At 42.4% G+C, this 20,476-nt stretch overlaps 1 protein-coding gene and 1 gene segment (V, D, J or C); both read left to right on the plus strand.

The window, feature by feature from the left end:
* Positions 1–155: 155 nt before the first annotated feature.
* On the plus strand, positions 156–1,704 carry LOC125488007. Its single transcript, XM_048620749.1, has 3 exons — positions 156–249; positions 794–1,191; positions 1,501–1,704. Exons 1-3 carry the CDS (start codon positions 180–182, stop codon positions 1,702–1,704), a joined length of 672 nt encoding a protein of 223 aa, XP_048476706.1. The 5' UTR covers positions 156–179.
* A 15,140-nt stretch (positions 1,705–16,844) lies between these two features.
* On the plus strand, positions 16,845–18,107 carry LOC109914054. The segment is given in 2 exon segments: positions 16,845–17,015; positions 17,415–18,107. Coding segments are annotated over 2 exon segments (474 nt in total).
* The last annotated feature ends 2,369 nt before the right edge of the window (positions 18,108–20,476 follow it).

Consider the following 20,476-nt stretch of genomic DNA (forward strand, 5'->3'; position numbering starts at 1 on the left):
CTCCGCCCAATCATCTATCATCCAATGAGTCTTTGAGAAATATAGTGAACTGGGGTTTAAGTTTCACAGCAAATTACCTTGAATAAGAGACAACAACCGGATGTGGTGTATTTAATCAGATACAGCAAATAAGGTGCCTTCACAGGTGTCATTGGACTGCACTCTGCAAACAGAAGGAGATGGTGTTAAATGACAGAATCATGTTGTACGAAGTCTGTTGGCTCATCTGCGTAGTTCTACTGTTCACAGGTTAGTTAAAGTCACATCGAGAATGGAACAATGTATTGTCGAATGTGCTATAGTTCACTCGGTAACACTCGCTGGTCTGTTTTTGAAAGTCATAGGACCGATTGTCAATCCAGGTCCTGCAGCTGGAAATCAAGGCTGACATTACCCGCGTCATTACCGACAGAAAACTATACATTTACAAGATTCATTGTGAACACATAATGTTAAACAAAACTGTGCCGTTCAATCCGACAGAAAGAATACGAAGGCCTCTTTGGGCAAAAGCAGGTGCTGCTCCAAAATTTCAACCTGGAACAACGTTTTAAGAAGAACCTATGTGCTTGTCATTAAGCATTGCTGTGATTGGATCTGGCTTTGCTCAAAACCGTTGGCATGAATTTTTACAGTAACCTGGCAATTACGTAAAACGAATACAAAATGCTTGAAATGTGCTTTAAATTTTTCTTTTATTGTGACAGGTTTTATGGGATTGGAAATTCTCTGTTTAGATGTCCTGATGAATTCTTGTCAGAAGTTTGAATCAAGTCCTATTTATATTCGACAGGGAATCTGGCCTCCTACGTGGAGCAGTCTCCATCCACCGTTTCGGTTACAGAAGGGGACTTGGTAACAATCAAATGCATGCTGAAGAATACCGATTACAGATCTATGTACTGGTACAGACAGAAACCAGAACAGGCCATAGAAGCTTTATTCTACTCTGCTAGAACAGGAGCTGTTACAAATTACACATCCGAGCCTTACCAGGCTGAAAGAGCCAGTGAAACGCAGTTTAGTTTGGAACTGAGAGACGCCTCTCCATCTCACGCGGCTGTCTATTATTGCGCGTGTAGCAGCACAACGTTTGAGGACGTGTCTTGGTCGCTACAAAAACCTGCATCCAATCCCAGTGGAGTTCATTTCGCATTCTCCACCAACAGATGGGGCCAGACGATTGTATTCGTATTATTATTTAGATTTAATTGTCACTTGTACTCAGCTACAGAAATACAGGAGGACGGTGAAAATTGTAAAACGTCGCCGCACGTAGTGCCCTCTTAGTTACCAAGATGCCTCGGTGCAAACAAAACTGATGAGACAAGTATTAAGAGAAACGAGAGTTAAAATGTTTAGCATTATTTCATAGAATGGTTGAAAAAAATGATGTAATAGTTAACATTAATGTCTTTCGCCGTTTAAGCTAGGAAAATAAAGGAAAACGTTAAAACTTCGACAGCCTTTGATGAGACCTCCACTTGTCTCTGTTTCCAGACGATCTCTACTGTTGTTCCTGATGACGCTTCCGCAGACATGGCCGTTTTTGCGGAAGCTACTGCCTCCTCAAACTCCCCGGTGCTCCAGGAACATGCCCGGGCCGGATCCTCTCAAAAGCCGAGCCGAGACTTCGCCATGAATCGCCGAGATACCACGATAAGAGCCACCAAGACCAAACTGGGACCTGCCACGAGCCGCTGAGAGACCAAGCCGTGACTCACCGCGAGCCCCCGAGACCAGCAATGACCTGCCACTGGGGAGGCGAACACCAAAAGAGGGGAAAACACGAAAAAGGAGAGAAAAGGGAAAGGAACAGAAGGAAACGAGAAATAAACAGGAGTGCAGGAACTCCTACTCTGCCTCCACCTTGACCGGAAGTTGCTCATTGTATGTTTCCTGTGACCAGGTAAAGAATCAGAGAATGGGGAGCACAGAGAAATAGAATTCAACACATCTTTTCACTCTCAGCGGTTGGTAAGGGCTCTCGAGTCAATGACAGTCCACCAGCACAACCCATGCCGTCCGCACTATTCTCAGGACTCAGTTTTTGACAGCACTCTTTCGACTCTATTCCACCCTCTTCCACTGGTCAGAAGATGCAGAAATTTGAAAACACTTACCAACAAATTTAAGAACAGCTTCTTCCCCGCTGTTATATGAGTTTTGAACAAACTTCTCATAATTTGAAGTTGTTCTTTCTCTGCACGTTCTCTGTTGCTATTACACTATATTCTGCATTCTGTTGTCTTATTCTGATGTGCTAATGTAAGGTATGATTTGCCTGGATAGCACGCAAGCAATACTTTTCACTGTATCTCGGTGTATGTGATAATAATAAATCAAACCAAACAGTGCCTTGAGTGAGCTTCTGGTCAAAAGAAAAAAAAACGTATCAATGCATGCAGATTCAAATTGCTTTGAGTATTTTTCAAAACACATTCTTTTTTCCTTGATCACAGTTTTAATTTATTGAACCGCTCACGCACTTTTGGGAACATGTATTTTCCAAATTAGCATTGGGCGATTGAAAATTCTCACTCAGCGCAAGTGGTGGATCCATCAGAAAGATTTTGTGCTCCTGAAACTCAGAGCTGAGAGGGAGAAATAATTGTCACTGCTGTGGTGAGCGAATAAAGTTTCCTTTGTGCTTTTTCTTTTAAACAAATGTCCAATATGTTTTGGTGAATTATCAGCCCAGCCGTCACAATTCTCTTGGGAATGTTCAGCCTGGAGTAGAAGATTTAACACCTTAACTTCCTAGAGTAATGACGACCAAGTATTAAACTTTCAATTCTAGAGCATTCCAACCCATTTGGGCACCTGGAAAAAAACTCAGCTCCACCACTCTCATGTACAGGTAGGTTCAAAAGCCCTTCATTCACCTGTACTGGCACATTCATAACCTCCTTACTCACCTGTACAGATATTTTTCCAAACCTTTAACTCACTTGTACAGATTCATCTCCAGACCCCTCACCGTTGCGTCCAGTTAAATCTTAACATCCCTGACTGACCTCTACAGGCGCATTCGCAACTCCATCAGTCACCTGTGCAGGTACATTTCCAACTCCCTCACGTATTGTACATGTCCATTCAAAATGCATTCACTGACTTGAATAAGCACATTCACAACACCTTTACTTCCCAGTTAAGGTACATTCTCATTCATGCACTCACCTGATCAGTACATTCCCATCTGCCTCATTCACCAGTACAGGATTATTCCCAACACCCTCTAACACCTGCACAGGTCCATTCCTAACCCCCATTTCTCACCTGCACAGATACATTCTCAACCACCACACTCACCTGTACAGGTGCATTCCGAACTCTCTTACTCACCTGAATAGGTACATTCCGAAACGTCTCACCCAGATGTGCAGGTACATTGCTAATCCTCATATTAACCTGTACAGTTATATTCACAACACCTTCACTCACCTGCTCAGATTCATTCTCAAATCCCCCACTCACTTGAACAAATACATTCACGATGCATTGACTGACATGTTGAAGTATATTTCCAATCCCTCAGTCTCCTGTACAGGTATATTCACAACCTTTTCACTCACTTGTACACGCACATTCATGATGCTTTCACCTATATATACAGGTGTATTTCCAACACCCTTTCTCATCTGTACAGATACATTCCCAGACTCATCACTGGTCGATATAGGTGCATTCCCATTCTTCTCACTCACCTGGTTGAACTCATATCTAGACTTTTCTTCATGAGGCAACTGAGAGAGTGGCCTGTTTCACGGAAACTTGGCTCACTCTTGCCACACCTGACTGTGCCCTGCAATCTGGGGGATTCTTCATACATTGTATGAACTGTACGGCGTCCTCATATAAGGCAAAGGGAGGTGGGATATATTTCCTTATCAACACCTGCTGATGCTTGGATGTAGCAACCCTGGCAAGTCATTGTGCCCTGGACCTAGAATACCTTGCAGTTCAAAGCCATCCCTACTCTCTGCCTTGTGAGTTCACCTCTGCCATTCTGATAGCAGTCTATATATCACTCCATGTGGCTTTGAAGAAATTTACACCGCCACAGCACTCTGGAGATGAAATTCCCCAAGGCCATCTTCATCTTGGCCGGCAACTTCAACCAAGCCAACCTCAAGACGGTGCTGCCAACACATCTCCTGGCCCACTAGAGGACCAAACATTCTGGACCACTGATATTCAGCCATCAAAGAGGCCTCCCGCTCCATTCCACATTAACAATTTGGAAAATCACATCACATCGCTGTGTTCCTCCTCCAAGCTTACAAACAGAAGCTGAAACGGAAGGACCCTTCACAAAAAGAAGCACAGTGCTGGTCCGATGCAGCAGTAGACCGCCGCTGGGACTATTTGGAATCGATGGGCTGGGCTGTATTTATGTTCTTAGCAGAAAACCTAGATGAGTATGTTACCAACGAAATGGACTTCATTCGCAAATGCATAGCGGGCTGTGTACCAAAGAAGTCAATCCGGGTGTTCCCCAACATTGGTTGAACCAGGAAATCCATTACCAACTGAAGTCCAGGCGTGCAACATTCAAGTCAGACGACCCAGATGCATACAGAAACTCCAGAAATGACCACTGCAAATTTATCAGGGATGCCAAGAAGCAGTACCGGACCAAGTTAGAGGCCCAAACTAACCAAGCAGACTTCTGCCGCTTGTGGCAAAGCTTAAGGAATATAATGTGATACAAAATAAAGCAGAGCACGATGGCAGATAGAGACACGTCCCTCCCTGCTATGCTCAGTTCTTTCTATGCTCGATTCCAGCAGAATGCCAGCAGTGTGGTGTTATCTGCCCCGATAGCTCTGGATGACCTGTGCCCACTGTCACTAATGCAGACGTCAGATCAGTCTTCACGGGAGTCAGTCCAAGGAAATCAACAGGCTTCAGCTGACCCCTTAGATCCTGTGTGGACGACATAGCAGATGTATTCACTGAAATCTTCAATTGCACCAACCCACGAGCTGAAATACCCACCTGCTTCAAGAAGATCACCATCATCCCAGTACGTAGGAAAGCATGTGAAATGTGCCTTTACGACAAGTGCCCAGTGGCTGTGACCTGCATAATCATGAAGTGCTTCAAGAGGCTTGTCATGACCCACATCAACTCCAGTCTCCCAGCCTGTCTCGATCCCCTACAATTTGCCTACCAATGTAACAGGTCCACAGTGGACGCCATTCCCCTAGCCCTGCACACATTCCTGGAACAGCTGGGTAGCAACGACACCTCTGTCACACCCTTGCTCATCGACTACTCTGCATTCAACACCAAAATCTCCTCCAGACTCATCTCAAAAGTCTGGGACCGAGGTTTCAGCTCCGTCCACTGAACTGGATCTACAGTTTTCTGACCCAAACATCACAACAAGTGAATATAGACAACTGAACCTCTTGCACAGTAACAGTCAACACTGGAACCTCCCAAGGATGCCTCAGTCCCCCTACTGTACTCCCTGTACACCAACGACCATGTTGCCAAATTCCGAACGAACACCGCCTACAAATTTGTTGATGACACCACCATGTTAGAACGGATAGCAAACAATGATGAGTCAGAATGCAGAAAAGAGATGGAGGGCTTGGTGACGTGGTGCAATGATAACAAACATCTCTCTTGACATTGGCAAAACTAAAGATCATTGACTTCAGAAAGAAAGGAGGAGAACATGTCCCCAAAAAGTCAACGGAGCAGAGGTTAAGATGTTTGAGAGATTCAAGTACCTCGGAATGACGTTAACTGACAACCTGTCCTGGACCTTCCACATAGATGTGACAGTCAGGAAGGCACAACACCGCCTATTTTTCTTCAAGTGACTCAGGAAATTTGGTATGTCCATAACGAGACTCACCAACTTTCTATTGCCATAGAAAACATATTGTCCAGGTGCATAACGGCCTGGTATGACAACTGCTCTGCCCAGTACCGTAAGAAACTACAGGAGGTTGTGTGCACAGGCCAGACCATCACAGAAGCCACCCTCCCATCCATGGACTCCATTTTCACTTCTCGCTGTCGTGGAAAGGCTGTCAACATCATAAAGACCTATCTCACCCCGATAATACTCGCTTACAACCTATTTGATCAGGCAGAAGGTATAGAAGCTTGAATATACGCAAGAGCCGGTTAAAGAACGGCTTCTTCCCTGCCGTTATTAGACTGATGAATGGACTCTCTAACTTTCAATAATGCTGAACGTTGTAATGTTGATCTTGCCTAGCATCGCCCTGTGCGGTGTAACTTGTATGCCTCTGTCAAAGTCTTTTATTTTTCACCATATAATCTGTATGGCCTTGTTTACCATGATCTGCTGAACTGCTTGCATACGATGCTTTGCACTGCACTTAAGTACTGTTGACAATAAATCAAATGAAATCAAATCAACACTTTAATTCCCAATCCTTAAGTACAGTTCAATTCACAAAACCTTTACACAAATGTACAGACACATTGCCAACTTCTTCGCTCACCTGCACAAACTCATTCATAATCCATTCACTTACCGGTTTATGTATAACACTCTCTCAAATAAACATGAAGGTATATTTCCGAACACCTCACTCACCTGTAGAGGCAAATTCACAACACCTTTAATCACCTATTCAGGTACATTTCTAAAGCCCTTGCTCCCCTGTACAGTTGCATTCTTCACTCACCTGCACAGGTACATTATACTAAACTCCCTACTCTCATTACCACTTATTCTTTCAATTGAATTACAACTTTTCATGATAAGTTTCAAGAGACAAATGTTTAAATAATTACGGGGTCAAAATAAAGGTAAAACGTAACGTTAGGAACTAATCCAATTTTGAGTGTAGAAATAAAAGTTATGTGGTCTCAGGATGAATGATTGAAAGGAAATTTCAAAATCTTTCTCCCTCAAAGTTGTTTCTGTATCTGTGTATTAAACAGATGGATATCAAGGCCTTCCCTGGGTCAGTGGTTGGGCACTGCTATCCTATTTGAGGCGTAAACGTGCCAGGGATTCAGTGTAAAGAAGGACAGCATCGCTCACAGCCCATCGAAATGGTAGCAGCAGCAACAAACGCACCATTTCAGCATGAAGTGAGAATATTGATCATGCTTAATATAACACGTCGAAAAAATGTAAAACTTGATCAAGTTTGAAGCTTTTTTAATCATTTGAATTAAAACTCCAGAACCTATCTGTCACATTTAAAAAAATCTGAAGGTGCCCACGCCTGATTATTTTGCAGCATTGTATTCATCACGGAGCCGCCTCGAGATGCATAACTGATATTCTGCAGAAAGGAATGTTTGAAAAGGTACTGAAAGGATTATGAAGTAGCGTTACAGCACATAACCAGAATAGTATTAATATCAGGCACTTGATCGCACTTGTTGGGTTTTTCCCGTCAGACTGGACCTAGTGAAATGACCATCGAATCTGAGCCAGAGCTTCAAGTGCCAGCTATTCTCAATCAACTTTCCTGATCGTTTCCCGTAACCCTTAATTCTCCAACTGATCAAGAATCTATCTCTCTCAACCATAAATACTTACAAGGATCCATCCCACAGCTCCATGTGGCAAGGAATTCAAAAGACTTACAACCCTTTCAGAGAAGAAATTCCTCCTCTTCTCGGTCGTAAGTTGGTGTTCCTTTATTCGGAGAATATGCACTCTGGTCCTCGACTCTCCCATGAGGGGAATCATCCTCTCAGTATTCACGCTGTCAAGCCCACTAAGAATCCTTTATGTTTCAATGAGACCATCTCTCATTCTTATAAACTCCAGCGAGTATAATCCCAATCTGATTAAGCTTTATTCATAAGACAATCCCTCCATGATACTCTGGTATTACTGCAACACTGTACAAGGATTCACATTTATCAGGGACAAAGGCAGCTAAGCTTAGCATGAAAAGAGTTTTCAAATGGAATTTTAAATCACGCTGGCTTTGGGAGATGGAGTCCTGATAATGCTGAGCGTTGAAGTGGCAGAGGCAATTGGGATGGTGCACAGGGGAATCACACGCATCTCGAGCACGACCAAAAAAGCATTCTGCATCCTTAAAACAAACAAGATACCAAAAATCTCAGTCTCTGGCATGAAAGACACTGTAGTGGAGGAAATCACGATGAAACAATCAGATAAGAGGAGAATTCTATGGGAATTGGAGAACAGAAGGAAGGACGTAAAGAAAGCAGGACAGAGCAGATGTGGAAACAATAAATCACAAAAATTACAAGTAGGGACGACGTTAATGGTCATGATGTTGTTACATCCGCTGAAAGTATGTGCCTAGGTCTTGAAATATGAATCATCACGCGGAAAGCCTCATAAATCCATTGTAAACGCGTGTGCATAATCCAGCAGATAGATTGTTAATCAGGAAGGGAATCAAGTGTTATGGGGAAAGGGCAGGAAAGCAGAGTTGAGGATAATCAGATCAACTATGATTTCATTGAATGGCGGAACAGACTCGATGGGCTGAATGGCCCACATCTGCTCCTTATGGTCTAAAAATCGATTCTACCATATATACTCTGACAATGCTGATGTGAAACTCCAGTTGTAATAACTGCTGTGCATTTAACCAACGTAGAGAGGCGCTTAAGGATCTAAATCAGGTAATTGTGGAAACAGATAACAATTCTTCACTGCATGGCTCCTTACTCCATTCCCTTTTTTTTCAGGAATGTGGTGGGAAGATGGGGGTGGGGTTGGAAGTCAAGTCCTTTTGACATTTCTGTGAAGTATCAAAAACAGCCCTGTAAAATCCTCCTTACTGACATCGGCACCTAGTGCCAAAATTGGGAGAGCTGTCTTACAGACTAGTCAAACAACAGTCTGACATAGTCATACTCACAGAATCATACCTTACAGAAAATGTCCCAGACACCAATTTCATTTTCCCTTTATATGTCCAGGGAGTTCTCAACATTTGCTGCAGACTCCATGAAATCTCACGGTTACAGGTTGTATATGGGCAAGGAATCCGTCTTCTGATTATCACATACCATCCTCCCTTATCCAATGAATCAGTACTCCTCCATGTTGAACAACACTTAGAAGAAGCACTGAGAATGGTTATTCATTTCAGTTTTACTCGGGCTCCGTGCTGCCACACTCGGTCAAATGCAGCATTGATATCAAGGGCCGTCACTTTCAACACAGCTCTGGAATTCAGTTCTTTTATCCATGTTTGAACCAAGGCTGTAATGAGGTCAGAAGATGAATTGCCCCGGCGGAACCCAAACTGGGAGTCACTGAGCAGGTTATTGTTGACCAGGATCTGTTTGATAGCAGTGATGATGACACCTACCACCACATTACTGATGATCAAGAATAATTGGCCATAATTTTCTGTGTTGGATTTGCCCCTTTTATTATGTGCAGGACATAACTGGGCAATGTTCCACATTGTCGGGTTGGTGCCAGTAACTGTACTGGAACAGTTTGGCTCGGGGAGCAGCAAATTCTGGAGCACCAGTCTTCACGCTGGAATATTGTCAGATTCCGTAGCCTTTGCAGGAACCAGTGTTTCCAGCAGTCAATACATGCTTTGAAAATAATCCATCTCCCCTGTCCTGAGGGACTGTTACTTTTCAGGGAGGACGTGGTGAACAGCAACCTCATGTGGCCACATCCGCTACTACAATTGGAGACAATATTTCCACGAGGAGACAGGACTCGTGTGAAGGTACGACACTTTAGAATTGAGGTGAGGCGGAATTTCTCCAGCCAGAGGGTGGTGAGTCTGTAAAACACATTGCTGCAGAAGGAACTGTAGGCCAAGTCATTGAGTGTCTTTTAAGACAGAGATAGATGCGTTCTTGATTAGTAAAGGAAAAAGAATGGATTGAGAAACATATCAGCCATGATCGAATAGTGGAACAGATTTGATAGTCCGAAAGACCTGATTATGCTCCGATATCTTATGGTCATAAGTTCAGAGTCATAGCATCATACAGCACGGAGACAGACCCTTCCGTTCAACCAGTCCACACCGAGCATAATATCAAACTAAAATAGGCCCAGCTGCCTGCCCCTGGCACATAACCCTCCAAACCTTTCTTGTTCATGCACTTATCCAAATGTATTTTAAACGTTGTAATTGTTCCCACATCCACCATTTCCTTAGGAAGTTCATTCCACACACGATCCACCGTCTGTGTAAAAGATTTTCCCCTCCCCTCTTTAAAATCTTTGTTCAGAAAATTTAGTGCCTGCTCTCCTCAGTCCCTCTGTTTTACAACGCTCCCAAGGCCCTACCATAAATTGTACAAGACCTACCTTTGTTTGTTGTACCAAAATGCAATACCTCCATCTGCAATTTTTCAGCCCATTGACTCATTTGATCAAAATCCCTTTGTAACTTTGGATAACCTTCTTCACTGTCTACTATACCACTTATCTTAGTGTCGTCCGAAAACTTACTAACCATGCCTTCTATATTCTCACACAAATTACTGTATCCTGCTGTCAACCCAATTTTATGTCACTTAGCAAGCGCACTGTGACCTAACTTTACTAATTAGTCCAGCATGCAGAGCCTTCTTGAATGTTTTACTAAAGTCCAAGTAAACAATGCCTACCGCTTTGCCTCATCGAACCTTTGGGTAACTTTCTCAAAAAAACTCAGTTAAGTTTGTGACACACGATTTTCCTCGCAAAACCCATGCTGACTGTCCTTAATCAACTTTTACCTCTCGAAATGTCCACAAATCCTAAATTTTGCAATCAGCTCTAACAATTTACCCAGAATGGAAGTCAGACTTACAGGCCTATAGTTCCCCGGTTTCTCCTGACAACCTTTCTGAAACAAAGATACGACATTAGCCACCGTCCCATCATCAGGCACCTCACCCACAGTTATAAATGATGGAAATATTTTTATCTTGCAATTTCCTCCCTTACTTCCCACAACGTTCTGGGATACATTAGATCAGGAGCTGGAAATTTATCCCACCTTTACATTCTCTAAGACCTCTAGCACTTCCTCTTTTGTAATGTTAACTGTTTAGAAACCATCAACATTTATTTCTCTGCATTCTCTAGACTCAATTTCTTTCTCCACAGTAAACACTATCACATAATATTTATTCAGTGTCTCTCCCATCTCCTGGGGTTCAACACAAAGACAACCTCATTGATATTTGCGGGGTTCTACCCTTTTGCTCTCACTGAATTTGTGCAATCTCTTTGGATTATCTTTAACATTATCTGCCTATACTATCTCGTATTTCCTCTTTACCTTGTTAATTTATTTCTTAAGAATGCCACTGCACTCTTAATATTGATTAAGAGGTTCATTGAAAAAAATCTTGTCTATATCTAAAATAAGACTTTATTTTATTCTTGACTCGGATCTCAATATTATTCATCCATTGTTCCTTAATCTTACCAGCCTTACCCTTCATTCAGGTGTCCAGTCTGAAAAATAGCAGAAACGACAGGAACTGGTGTACTTGTTAGATATCCATAAAGCCCATCTCTGACCCCCACAACTGTGAGGTTGCTGAGTTTTGAGTTGCACCACAAACTCCAACGTCACTCCACTTCACTGGCACTGTTGATCAATGGCAGATGGTGCACATGTCTGCTCTCCTTAGGCAAATTCTTAATCAAGCAGTTCAGAACTGCTTTTACACCCCTCTGGATCAGAGATTGAACTCAGGTCTTCAAGCTCAGAGACAGAATCACCACTAATGCGCCACCACTGTTTTCCAGTCATTAATTCTAGACCACTTCTGGAGTTCAGTCTGGCCTGTAGGCACCTTCATGAGACTGCACCCTATAATGTTCAGATACTTTGGTTTTGGAGTATTAATTCCATTCTAGTCTTCGATTACATCCAAAATATTGTGGATGTTGCAAATCTGAAACAAGACAGATAATGCTGGAGAAGCTCAGCAGGTCTGGAAGTGTCTGTGGTGAGAGTTACAGAGTTAATGCTTTGGGTCCGGCATGATTCTTCTTCAAAGTGGTCTTCATACATCTTATTTTGACTACATCTGCAACACTTTGCACTTACTTAGAACAAAGAACAAAGAAGAACACAACACAGGAATAGCCCTTTCGGCCCTCCAAGACTGCACCAACACCTTGTGCCCTTCCATATTAAAACTGTCTTCACTTAAAGGATCCATATCCCTCTATTCCCTTCCTATTCATGGACTCGTCCAGGCGGTTCTTGAACTTTGCTATTGTGCTTGCTTCTGCCACCTCTTCTGGCAGCGTGTTCCAGGTGCTCACCACCCTTTGTGTGAAAAACACACCTCACACATCTCTTTTAAATTTCCTCTCTTACACCCTGAAACTGTGTGCCCTAGTAGTTAACCCCTCCAACTTGGGAAGAAGCTTCTTATTTTCCACTCTATCTATGCCATTCACAATTTTATCAACTTCTATCAGATCGCCATCCAAGCTTCTTTCAGATTACCCCTCAACCTCCTGCATTCCAGTGATAAAAAGCCCAATTGATCTAATCTTTCTTCATAGCTGAAACCTTCCAGACCAGGCAACATCGTGTTAAACCTCTTCTGTACCGATCCAAAGCATCCACATCCTTCTGGTAGTGTGGTGACCAGATCTGTACGTAATATTCCAACTGTGGCCTAAATAAAGTTCTACAAAGCTACAGCATAACCTGTCTATCCTTATATTCAATTCTCCTTCCAACAAAGGCACGCATGCCATAGGCCTTTTTCTTTACTACCTTATCTACCTGTGCTGGCACATTCAAGGATCTGTGGACCTGCACAACCAGATCTATCTGCAAATCAATATTCCTAAGGGTTCTGTCATTCGCTGTATAATTTCCACCTGTACCTAACCTTCCAAAATGCATCCCCTCACATTTGTCTGGATTAAACTCCATCTTCCATTTTTTTTTCTGCCCATGCCTCCAACTGATCTATATCCTGAGGTATCCTCTGACAATCCTTCTCACTATACGCAACTGCACCAATTTTTGTATCATCTGCAAACTTACTAATTAGACCAGCTACGTTTTCCTCCAAATCATTTACGTAGATCATGAAAAGCAGAGGTCAAAGCACTGATCGCTGTCGAACACCACTAGTCACAGGCCTCTATATCAAAAACAATCCTTCCACCCTCTTCTCCGATGACTAAACCAGTTCTGTATCTATTTTTCCAGCTCACCCCTGATGCCACGTGAATTCAACCGTTTGTACCAGGCTCCTATGAGGCACCTTGTCAAAGGCTTTACTGAAGTCCATGTAGACAACTTCAATCGTTTCTCCCTCATCAATAATCTTCGTCACCTCCTCAAAAAACTCATTCAAGTTAATGAGACACTACCTCCCCTGCACACCCATGTTGTTTATCGCTAATCAGTCCATCTGCTTCCAAATTCTTACAGGTAATTTCCAATAATTTTCCTAGCACTGACGTGAGGCTCACAGGCCTGTAATTTCCTGGATAATCCATGTTACCCTCTTTAAACAAGGGGATTTGCTATCCATTTGCAGCCATTTGACCAGCATTGTGGAAACAACCTGTCTCCACAGAGTTTAATTAGACTATGATTTCACTCAGTGCGTAGTTCTGGTTTCCATATCCATTGGTCATACAACACTTGCAACACTGTGTTCGGTTCTGGCCTCCAAAATCAGCGATTATACCAGACTTAGACATGTGCGTAGACCTCAGTTTACTCTGAGTAGCCAACACTGCTAGCAATGACCACATGAGACAATGCTCCAGCAATATGACCGAGGACCTGTGCAGCAGAAAGAACCTCACCCCTGCCAAGCTGATCTCGGACTGTTACAATTCGGGCATGTAGGCAACAATGTGGAAAAGTGAAACAAAAACAGAACTTTTGCAAAGCTCAGCAGGTCTGACAGCATTTATAAAGAGAAGTCAGAGTTAACGCTTGGGGTCTGGTAACCCTTCCTCCGGATGTGGAAAGGTGATCTGCTATGTTGTCTTCACTAAAAGCAGGACAAATCCATCTTGGCCATTCACCACCCAATCGTCTTCTCTCGATTAGTAGCATGTAATGGAAGAGGCCATTGACAGTGCACCCAAGATAGCCCTACAAAGATTGAAACTTCTTCATCAGGTCCTTAACACATTGCGTCCTTCTTCCAAAAGAACTGAACTCCAGGCATTAGCTAGGTGCGACTGCCCTTCTATATAAAGGCAGCATTTGAGCATGGCAGCAAAGGTCCCAATAAAATGGGCTCTGGGTGAATCAGAGTGTAATTGTCTTCGCTGGTTGGAGTCATACCGAGAAGATAGGACAAAAATTGTAGCCATTTTAAATCAACCATTGCAGGCCCACGACATCAACTGCAATACCTCCTTGGAGTAGTGGACCCAATCATGTGCAGTTGCTTCATCAATGTTGTTCACTCCATCATAAACTAAAAAAAAATATCATAGCTGGATAGAGCAGATAGGGAGAAATTCGTAATAGGAAGGACAACATAGGTTTAAAGTGATGCGATTGTGAAACAAAGATGATGTGAGAAAAGAAGCTTTTTCACACAGCGAGTAGTTAGGGTGTGCAATGCACTGCCTGAAAAGTGGGAGAAGTAGAATCGATTCAGAAGCATTCAGGAGGGGCATTGGATAGTTATTTGCATGGAAATAGTGTGCAGGGATACGGGGAAAAGGCATGAGATTGGCACTAGGCGATAGCGTCGGTGCAGGAACAATGGGATGAATAAACTCCTTCTGCACTGTTCCAATTTTACGATAGAGGAATGATTGCTGAAGCTTGTATAACCTTGTGCACTATTCAGAACTACGCAGGTACTGACGTGCAAGTCTGATGACCTTTACCAGTTAGAAGGACAAGGGCAGCAGATATAAGGGAACAACACTCTCTGCTAATTCCCCTCCAAGCCATTCATCATCCTGATTTGGAATTATATTGCTATCCCTTTAGTGTTGCTGTATCATCAACCCGAAACTCTACTTAGAATTCTATGAACAGTTTTAAGCTCTTTATCTATGGAAAGATAAACAGGCACTGAAGGCAGTTTAGAGGAAGTACACTAGGTTGATTCCAGACAGGGAAGGATTGTCTTTTGAGGAGAGGTTGAGTAAATTGGACTTGTGCACATTTCAGTTTAGGAGGAGAGCGTCCTAATTAAGACTTACAAGGTTCTTTGCAAACTTGACAGGAAGATTTGGAAAGGTTGTTTCCCCTTTTTGGGACAGTCGAGGACCAGAGAGCGTAATTTCAGAGTAATGAATTGTTCATTTAAGACACATATGAGAAGGAGGGTAGTGAATCTTTGAAATTTTGTTTTTCCTGCTGAGAACCGTCGAGTCTGAGTCATTCAACATATTCAGACTGAGATGGACAGATTTGTAATGAGGCAGAGAATCAAAGGTTATGGGAAAAAGGGCAGGAAATTGGACTTGATCATTATCAGATCAACCCTATCTCATTGAATGGCAGAGCAAACTCGATGGGCTGATTGGGCTACCTCTGCTCATATATCTTATCGACTTGTATTCTTTCGCAGCAATTTCAAAACGCAACTTCAAAATGACTCTATGGTACATTTCATCTCATAAATGGTGGATTGCCACTTGTATCAGTAGGAGGCGCTGAAGGCTTATTGCGATAGAGCGCCGAGACGTTTGGACAGAGATTGATAACATAAGAGCAACTCTAGCAGTCTCATGGAGCAAATCTGCAGCCTCTTCACTGATTTTTCACTTTGGCTATTTCCACAAATGACTTAAGATTGCTTGTTTACAGGGCCATGGTGCATGCCCTTCTTGTGATTGACTAAAGTAGACGCTTGTTTAATATTGAAGAGGATACCAAAAATAGAAAGACAAAGGTGGGCGAGGAAAGGCGTGAAAGGAAAGATTAGCGGTTTATCTGCAGAAGATATATAGTTAAATCTTGGCACATTTGTACTCTTGACAAAGACATAATTTGTTGATGATCCTGAATGCGTCTAAATTGAATGTCTATTCTCATACCATTTCAGAGATATATTCACTATAGGATTGGAATCACCTTGTTGAGATATATTCACTATAAGATTGGAATCACCGTGGAAAAAGTGTACAATCCTGCCCTATTGCACTTTGTACAGGGTGCACATTCGTACCCCATTGCACTTTGAAATTGTGCAAACTCCTGCCCCATTACACATTGTAGATAGTGCACACTAGACCTTACACGTGCTGAACTTTATAGATATTGCTCACTGAACCTCTTTTATGGTGCATACTTCATCTTGTAAATGATGAACATGACACTTTGTATATGATGCACACTGGATTTTGTACATTGTGCACACTGCGTTTTGTGGATGGTGCAAATTCCTGGCCCAGTGCAACTTATGGAAGATTCACATCATGTTTTGTATATGGTGCCTACTTCACCATGTAGATGATGTACAATGCACTTCGTAGATCGTGTACTCTGACCCTTGTAGATCTTACACTGATCCAGGCTAGTTTGAAAATTCCAAAGCAGCCCTGCTTTATGCTTTACACATGTTCGACTGTAATTGTAGAGCCGAGCTCTTACTTCACTATAGGATTCTCAACGTCTCAGCCCTTATATAGCTATAGAATTGACATGGCTTTCTCACCCAGTTTCTGGTCAATAGAAGTTCCCACAATATTAACGAGCAAGCTGACTGACATTAAATGTCAAGGGGCGTTGGTTAGATCCTCCCTTTAGGAAATTGGTAATTTCTTGGCACTTGATGACTTTTGCTGGAGTAGTTACATGAACACTTGATTTTTTGGGGTGGACTGATGCCACTTCCTGGATTGGAGGTGGGGGTGTGGCGGGGAAGTCAGGACAGAGGTAGAGGTCGTGTTAGTTGCATTGAGACAATCTCCAGAGCAGTAGCAGCGTGCAGCATTTTTGCCTTCCTGATAAAACGGCTTAATAAGTCAAAACCAGGACAAGATTAAATCCTGAACTGCAAAGGGAGTCGCTGCTGATTTAAACCTTGCTGGAGGATGCTTTCGAGTTCATTGCAGTTTACAGTTCTCTTACTGATTCCATGTAAGAATCAATAATAGAGAACAATAAACTTACGTTATCCTTAATTATAAAAAATGTCTTACTTTTACATCGAGAAATCGTAGGTGGTTTGAAACATCTGCAGTGAAATTACCTCAACATTGTAGTGCGTCCACATTGTGTATCTATATTTTACGTAAATTGAAAGGCTTGCTTAATATAAAGTCTTCTTTAAGATGATTTTTAAGTTGCAGTTCTTTCACGGGATGAAGGCGTCTTTTGCAAGAAAATTATTTCTCAACGACTTTGTAGCTTGTCCATATTAACGAGGTTATCTCTGAGTTTATTAACCCGTAAGTACATTCTCCATGATCTAAAAGCGGGACGAGTGTGGGTGTCTGACTGAATGAATCCATTGATCTGCTTATCCGACTTTTGCAGGCAGTGTCCAGGGAGATCTGCTGTATCAGTGGCCTCGCCAGGTCGTCTCTGAAGAAGGGAAATCGGTCGAGTTCCATTGCTATCAAAATGGAACAGTCCGGGACAACATGTTCTGGTACCAACAGAGATCTGGGCAGGCACTCACTTTAGTTGGGTACTTTTACAGTGGCGGAAAGCCTGAGTATGGAGATGGGTTCAAAAATGGATTTGACATCAGCCGGACCAGCAATGACAGAATGTCAAAGCTCAAGGTGGAGAGAGTGCTGTTAAAGGACACGGCGATCTATCACTGCGGGACTGGAGATAGGGCACAGAGCTACAAACTCATCTGGCACCGTGACAAAAAGAAACCCGCCGCAGTCAATCAACCCAGATCTACTTCCTTCGTTTCAAATCACCTAGTTTCAGTCGCCTACGCTTCGATTTAAAACTTGTCCTAAAACAAAACAAATCAAAACTGTTTCCAGGGATGAGAAACTTAATTAATGTGGATAGATTGAAGAATTTGGGACAGTTCCCTTTTGGAAAGAAGAAGGCTGAAAGGAGATCTAATAGCAGTTTACATTGGTGGAAACTGATGAAAAAATAAATTGTTAATTTCCAATCTGTGACTTGTGATCCAAAAGGCATGAAAAAATATGAATTGAGTTCACGTTCCATGGCTGAATGTGGGGGAAAGGGGCATGCGTTAAGGTATGGATCAGTCACATTCTTATGGTGCAGCGTGATGAAGAACGAACAGCCTCGCTCCTAATTCTGTGCTCGATTTGACAATGTTTTCTTTTCATAAAAGTAGCATTCTTTCAGAGGATATTTTTGGTGACTTTGCTTAACTTCCTTATCCACTTTAATATCCACCCTCCACTCCCAACCTTTCCACTACTCTTTGCATGTGGAAGTATTTCTAACAACTCTCCTGAACGGCCTAGCCCTAATTCTTAGACTGCTCCAGAGGAAATGGTTTATCTTTATTTAACATGTCTTTCCGTGTTAACATCCTAAAGACTTCGAATGGATCACCACCTCAACCTTCTAAGTTCTTGATAATAGAAGCAGAATTTGTCTAATTTTTCTTCATAACTAAAGCCCTAAAATCCAAGTATCATTCTTTTAAACCTGTGTTGAACTCCCATCAGGGCCATAACGTCCTTCCTACTGTGTGGTGCCCAGGTCTGCTTACAGTACTCAAGTGGAGACTAACAAAGGTTTTCTATAACTGCAGCAAACAATCTGAATCCTTATATTCCAGCCTTTTAGGTATGAAGGCCAGCATTCCGAAACCTCTCGACTATTTTGTGCACCTATTTGTGGCATTTTAAAAACAAAGCTATGCCCTGAACTCTTGTCGAACATTCACTGTATTTAAATTTGTGCCTTCTAAAACATACCTTGATCTGTGCTTTGTTTTCTGCCTGCAATGGATCGCCTCACACTTGTTTTTATTAAAATCCATCTGTCATTTTTCTTTTCCCATTCAACTAATCTATCGATATCCTATTGGAATCTTGTACCGCCATTAAAACTGTCAGACAATACTGCCCAATTTGTGTCATCAGCAAATTTGGATATGGGAGTTTTTATGCCATTACAAAATTCGCTAATCAATATTGCGAGTACTTGAGACCTCAAAACGGATCTTTGTGGGACACCACTACTTGTGTGCTATCAATTTGAGTAATTACCCATTATTCAGACTTACATTTTCCTGTCACTCAACCAATTTCCTGTCCACGTCAGTAATTTGTCCTCGGTTCTGTGGGGTTCCACCTTTACTAACTGTCTCTTGTGTGGGACCTTATCAAAGGCCTTCTGAAAGTCCCCACAAACAACATCCATCGACTTATCTCTGTCCACCACCTTTGTCACCTCTTCTTGTCAGGCACGACTTACCCTTCATGAATCTATGATGACACTCCCTGATCAACTGAAACTTTTTGAGGTGATCAGTTACCCTTTACATGCTAATGAACTCCAAAAAAGTCCCCATCACAGATATTATGTTAACTGTCCTCTAATTACTGATTTCTCTCTGTCACCCTTCTTAAAGAGTGGGGTCAGATGAGCAAATTGCCAATTCAGAAAAACTGAATCCACGGAAATCTGAAAGATTTTGGTTAGTGAATCGACAATGTATTTTCCTACCTCTTTTGACACCCATGGATGGAAACCATCAGGATTTTAGGACTTGTCCGTCCTCAGTTTCTCAGGTAGACCACATCCAAAGCACTGAGTGCAGACATTGTGTTCGTATATACCTTGGGGTTATAACATATCTGTAGTATTGATTCTGATCCTGGTGTTCATATTCCATGATTGGATCCCACTAGAACAATTGCCCTGGGCTGCACTTGATGCTAAACACTTATGTCTGTCTATCAAATCACTCCCACTCTTGAGCATTCCTTCTCCATTTTGTGCATAAGGTGTCTTCTCAGTACACAGTAAGCATCACTGCTGGATTTTGACATCGAATTTTGCACTTTTATGCTCTTTCTACTGCAAACTATTTATCTTGGTTTGGGTACAGAGTTGGCACTGGGCTTGAGTGTGGTGGAGGGGTTTACTTCTAGGAGCAGGATTCAAACCAGTGGCGTTTTCACTCAGATACAATGAGTGCTACCACTTAAGCTATGTGGTGGTACTGTGTCTTTAAGAGAGATACGTCCTGTTCTATTTCTCTTGCATACAGGTGTTGCCACAGTGGTACTGCAATGTCACCTTCAGACAGGCAGTTGGTAAACAACTTTTGAGTTCACTCTGGGAATTTTTTTGCAATAAGACAAAATAAACATTAATGGATAGGATGTGATCTCACACAGGCGCAGGAAGGTATTTAAGTATTTTTTTTAGTTAGTGACAAGTTTTCTCTGGCTGGCTGCTGTAACTAGCATCTCTCTCTGTCTGTGCTGAGTGGGAAGACAGCACATGAGAAAAAAGAACAAAGGACAAAGAAAATTACAGCACAGGAACTGGCCCTTCGGCCCTCCAAGCCTGCGCTGATCCAGATCCTCTATCTAAACCTGTCGCCTATTTTCCAAGGATCTGTATCCCTCTGCTCCCTG

The sequence above is a fragment of the Rhincodon typus genome, chromosome 48 (assembly GCF_021869965.1).
Source record: "Rhincodon typus isolate 14 chromosome 48, sRhiTyp1.1, whole genome shotgun sequence".
Classification (NCBI taxonomy): Eukaryota; Metazoa; Chordata; class Chondrichthyes; order Orectolobiformes; family Rhincodontidae; genus Rhincodon; species Rhincodon typus.

Bases quoted from the DNA above. Each gene is read 5' to 3' on its own strand.
- LOC125488007 (XM_048620749.1), top strand. From the start codon at position 180: ATGGTGTTAAATGACAGAATCATGTTGTACGAAGTCTGTTGGCTCATC. The intron at 250-793 runs GTTAGTTAAAGT...TATATTCGACAG, and splicing joins CGTAGTTCTACTGTTCACAG to GGAATCTGGCCTCCTACGTG. The intron at 1,192-1,500 runs GTATTATTATTT...CTCTGTTTCCAG, and splicing joins GGGGCCAGACGATTGTATTC to ACGATCTCTACTGTTGTTCC.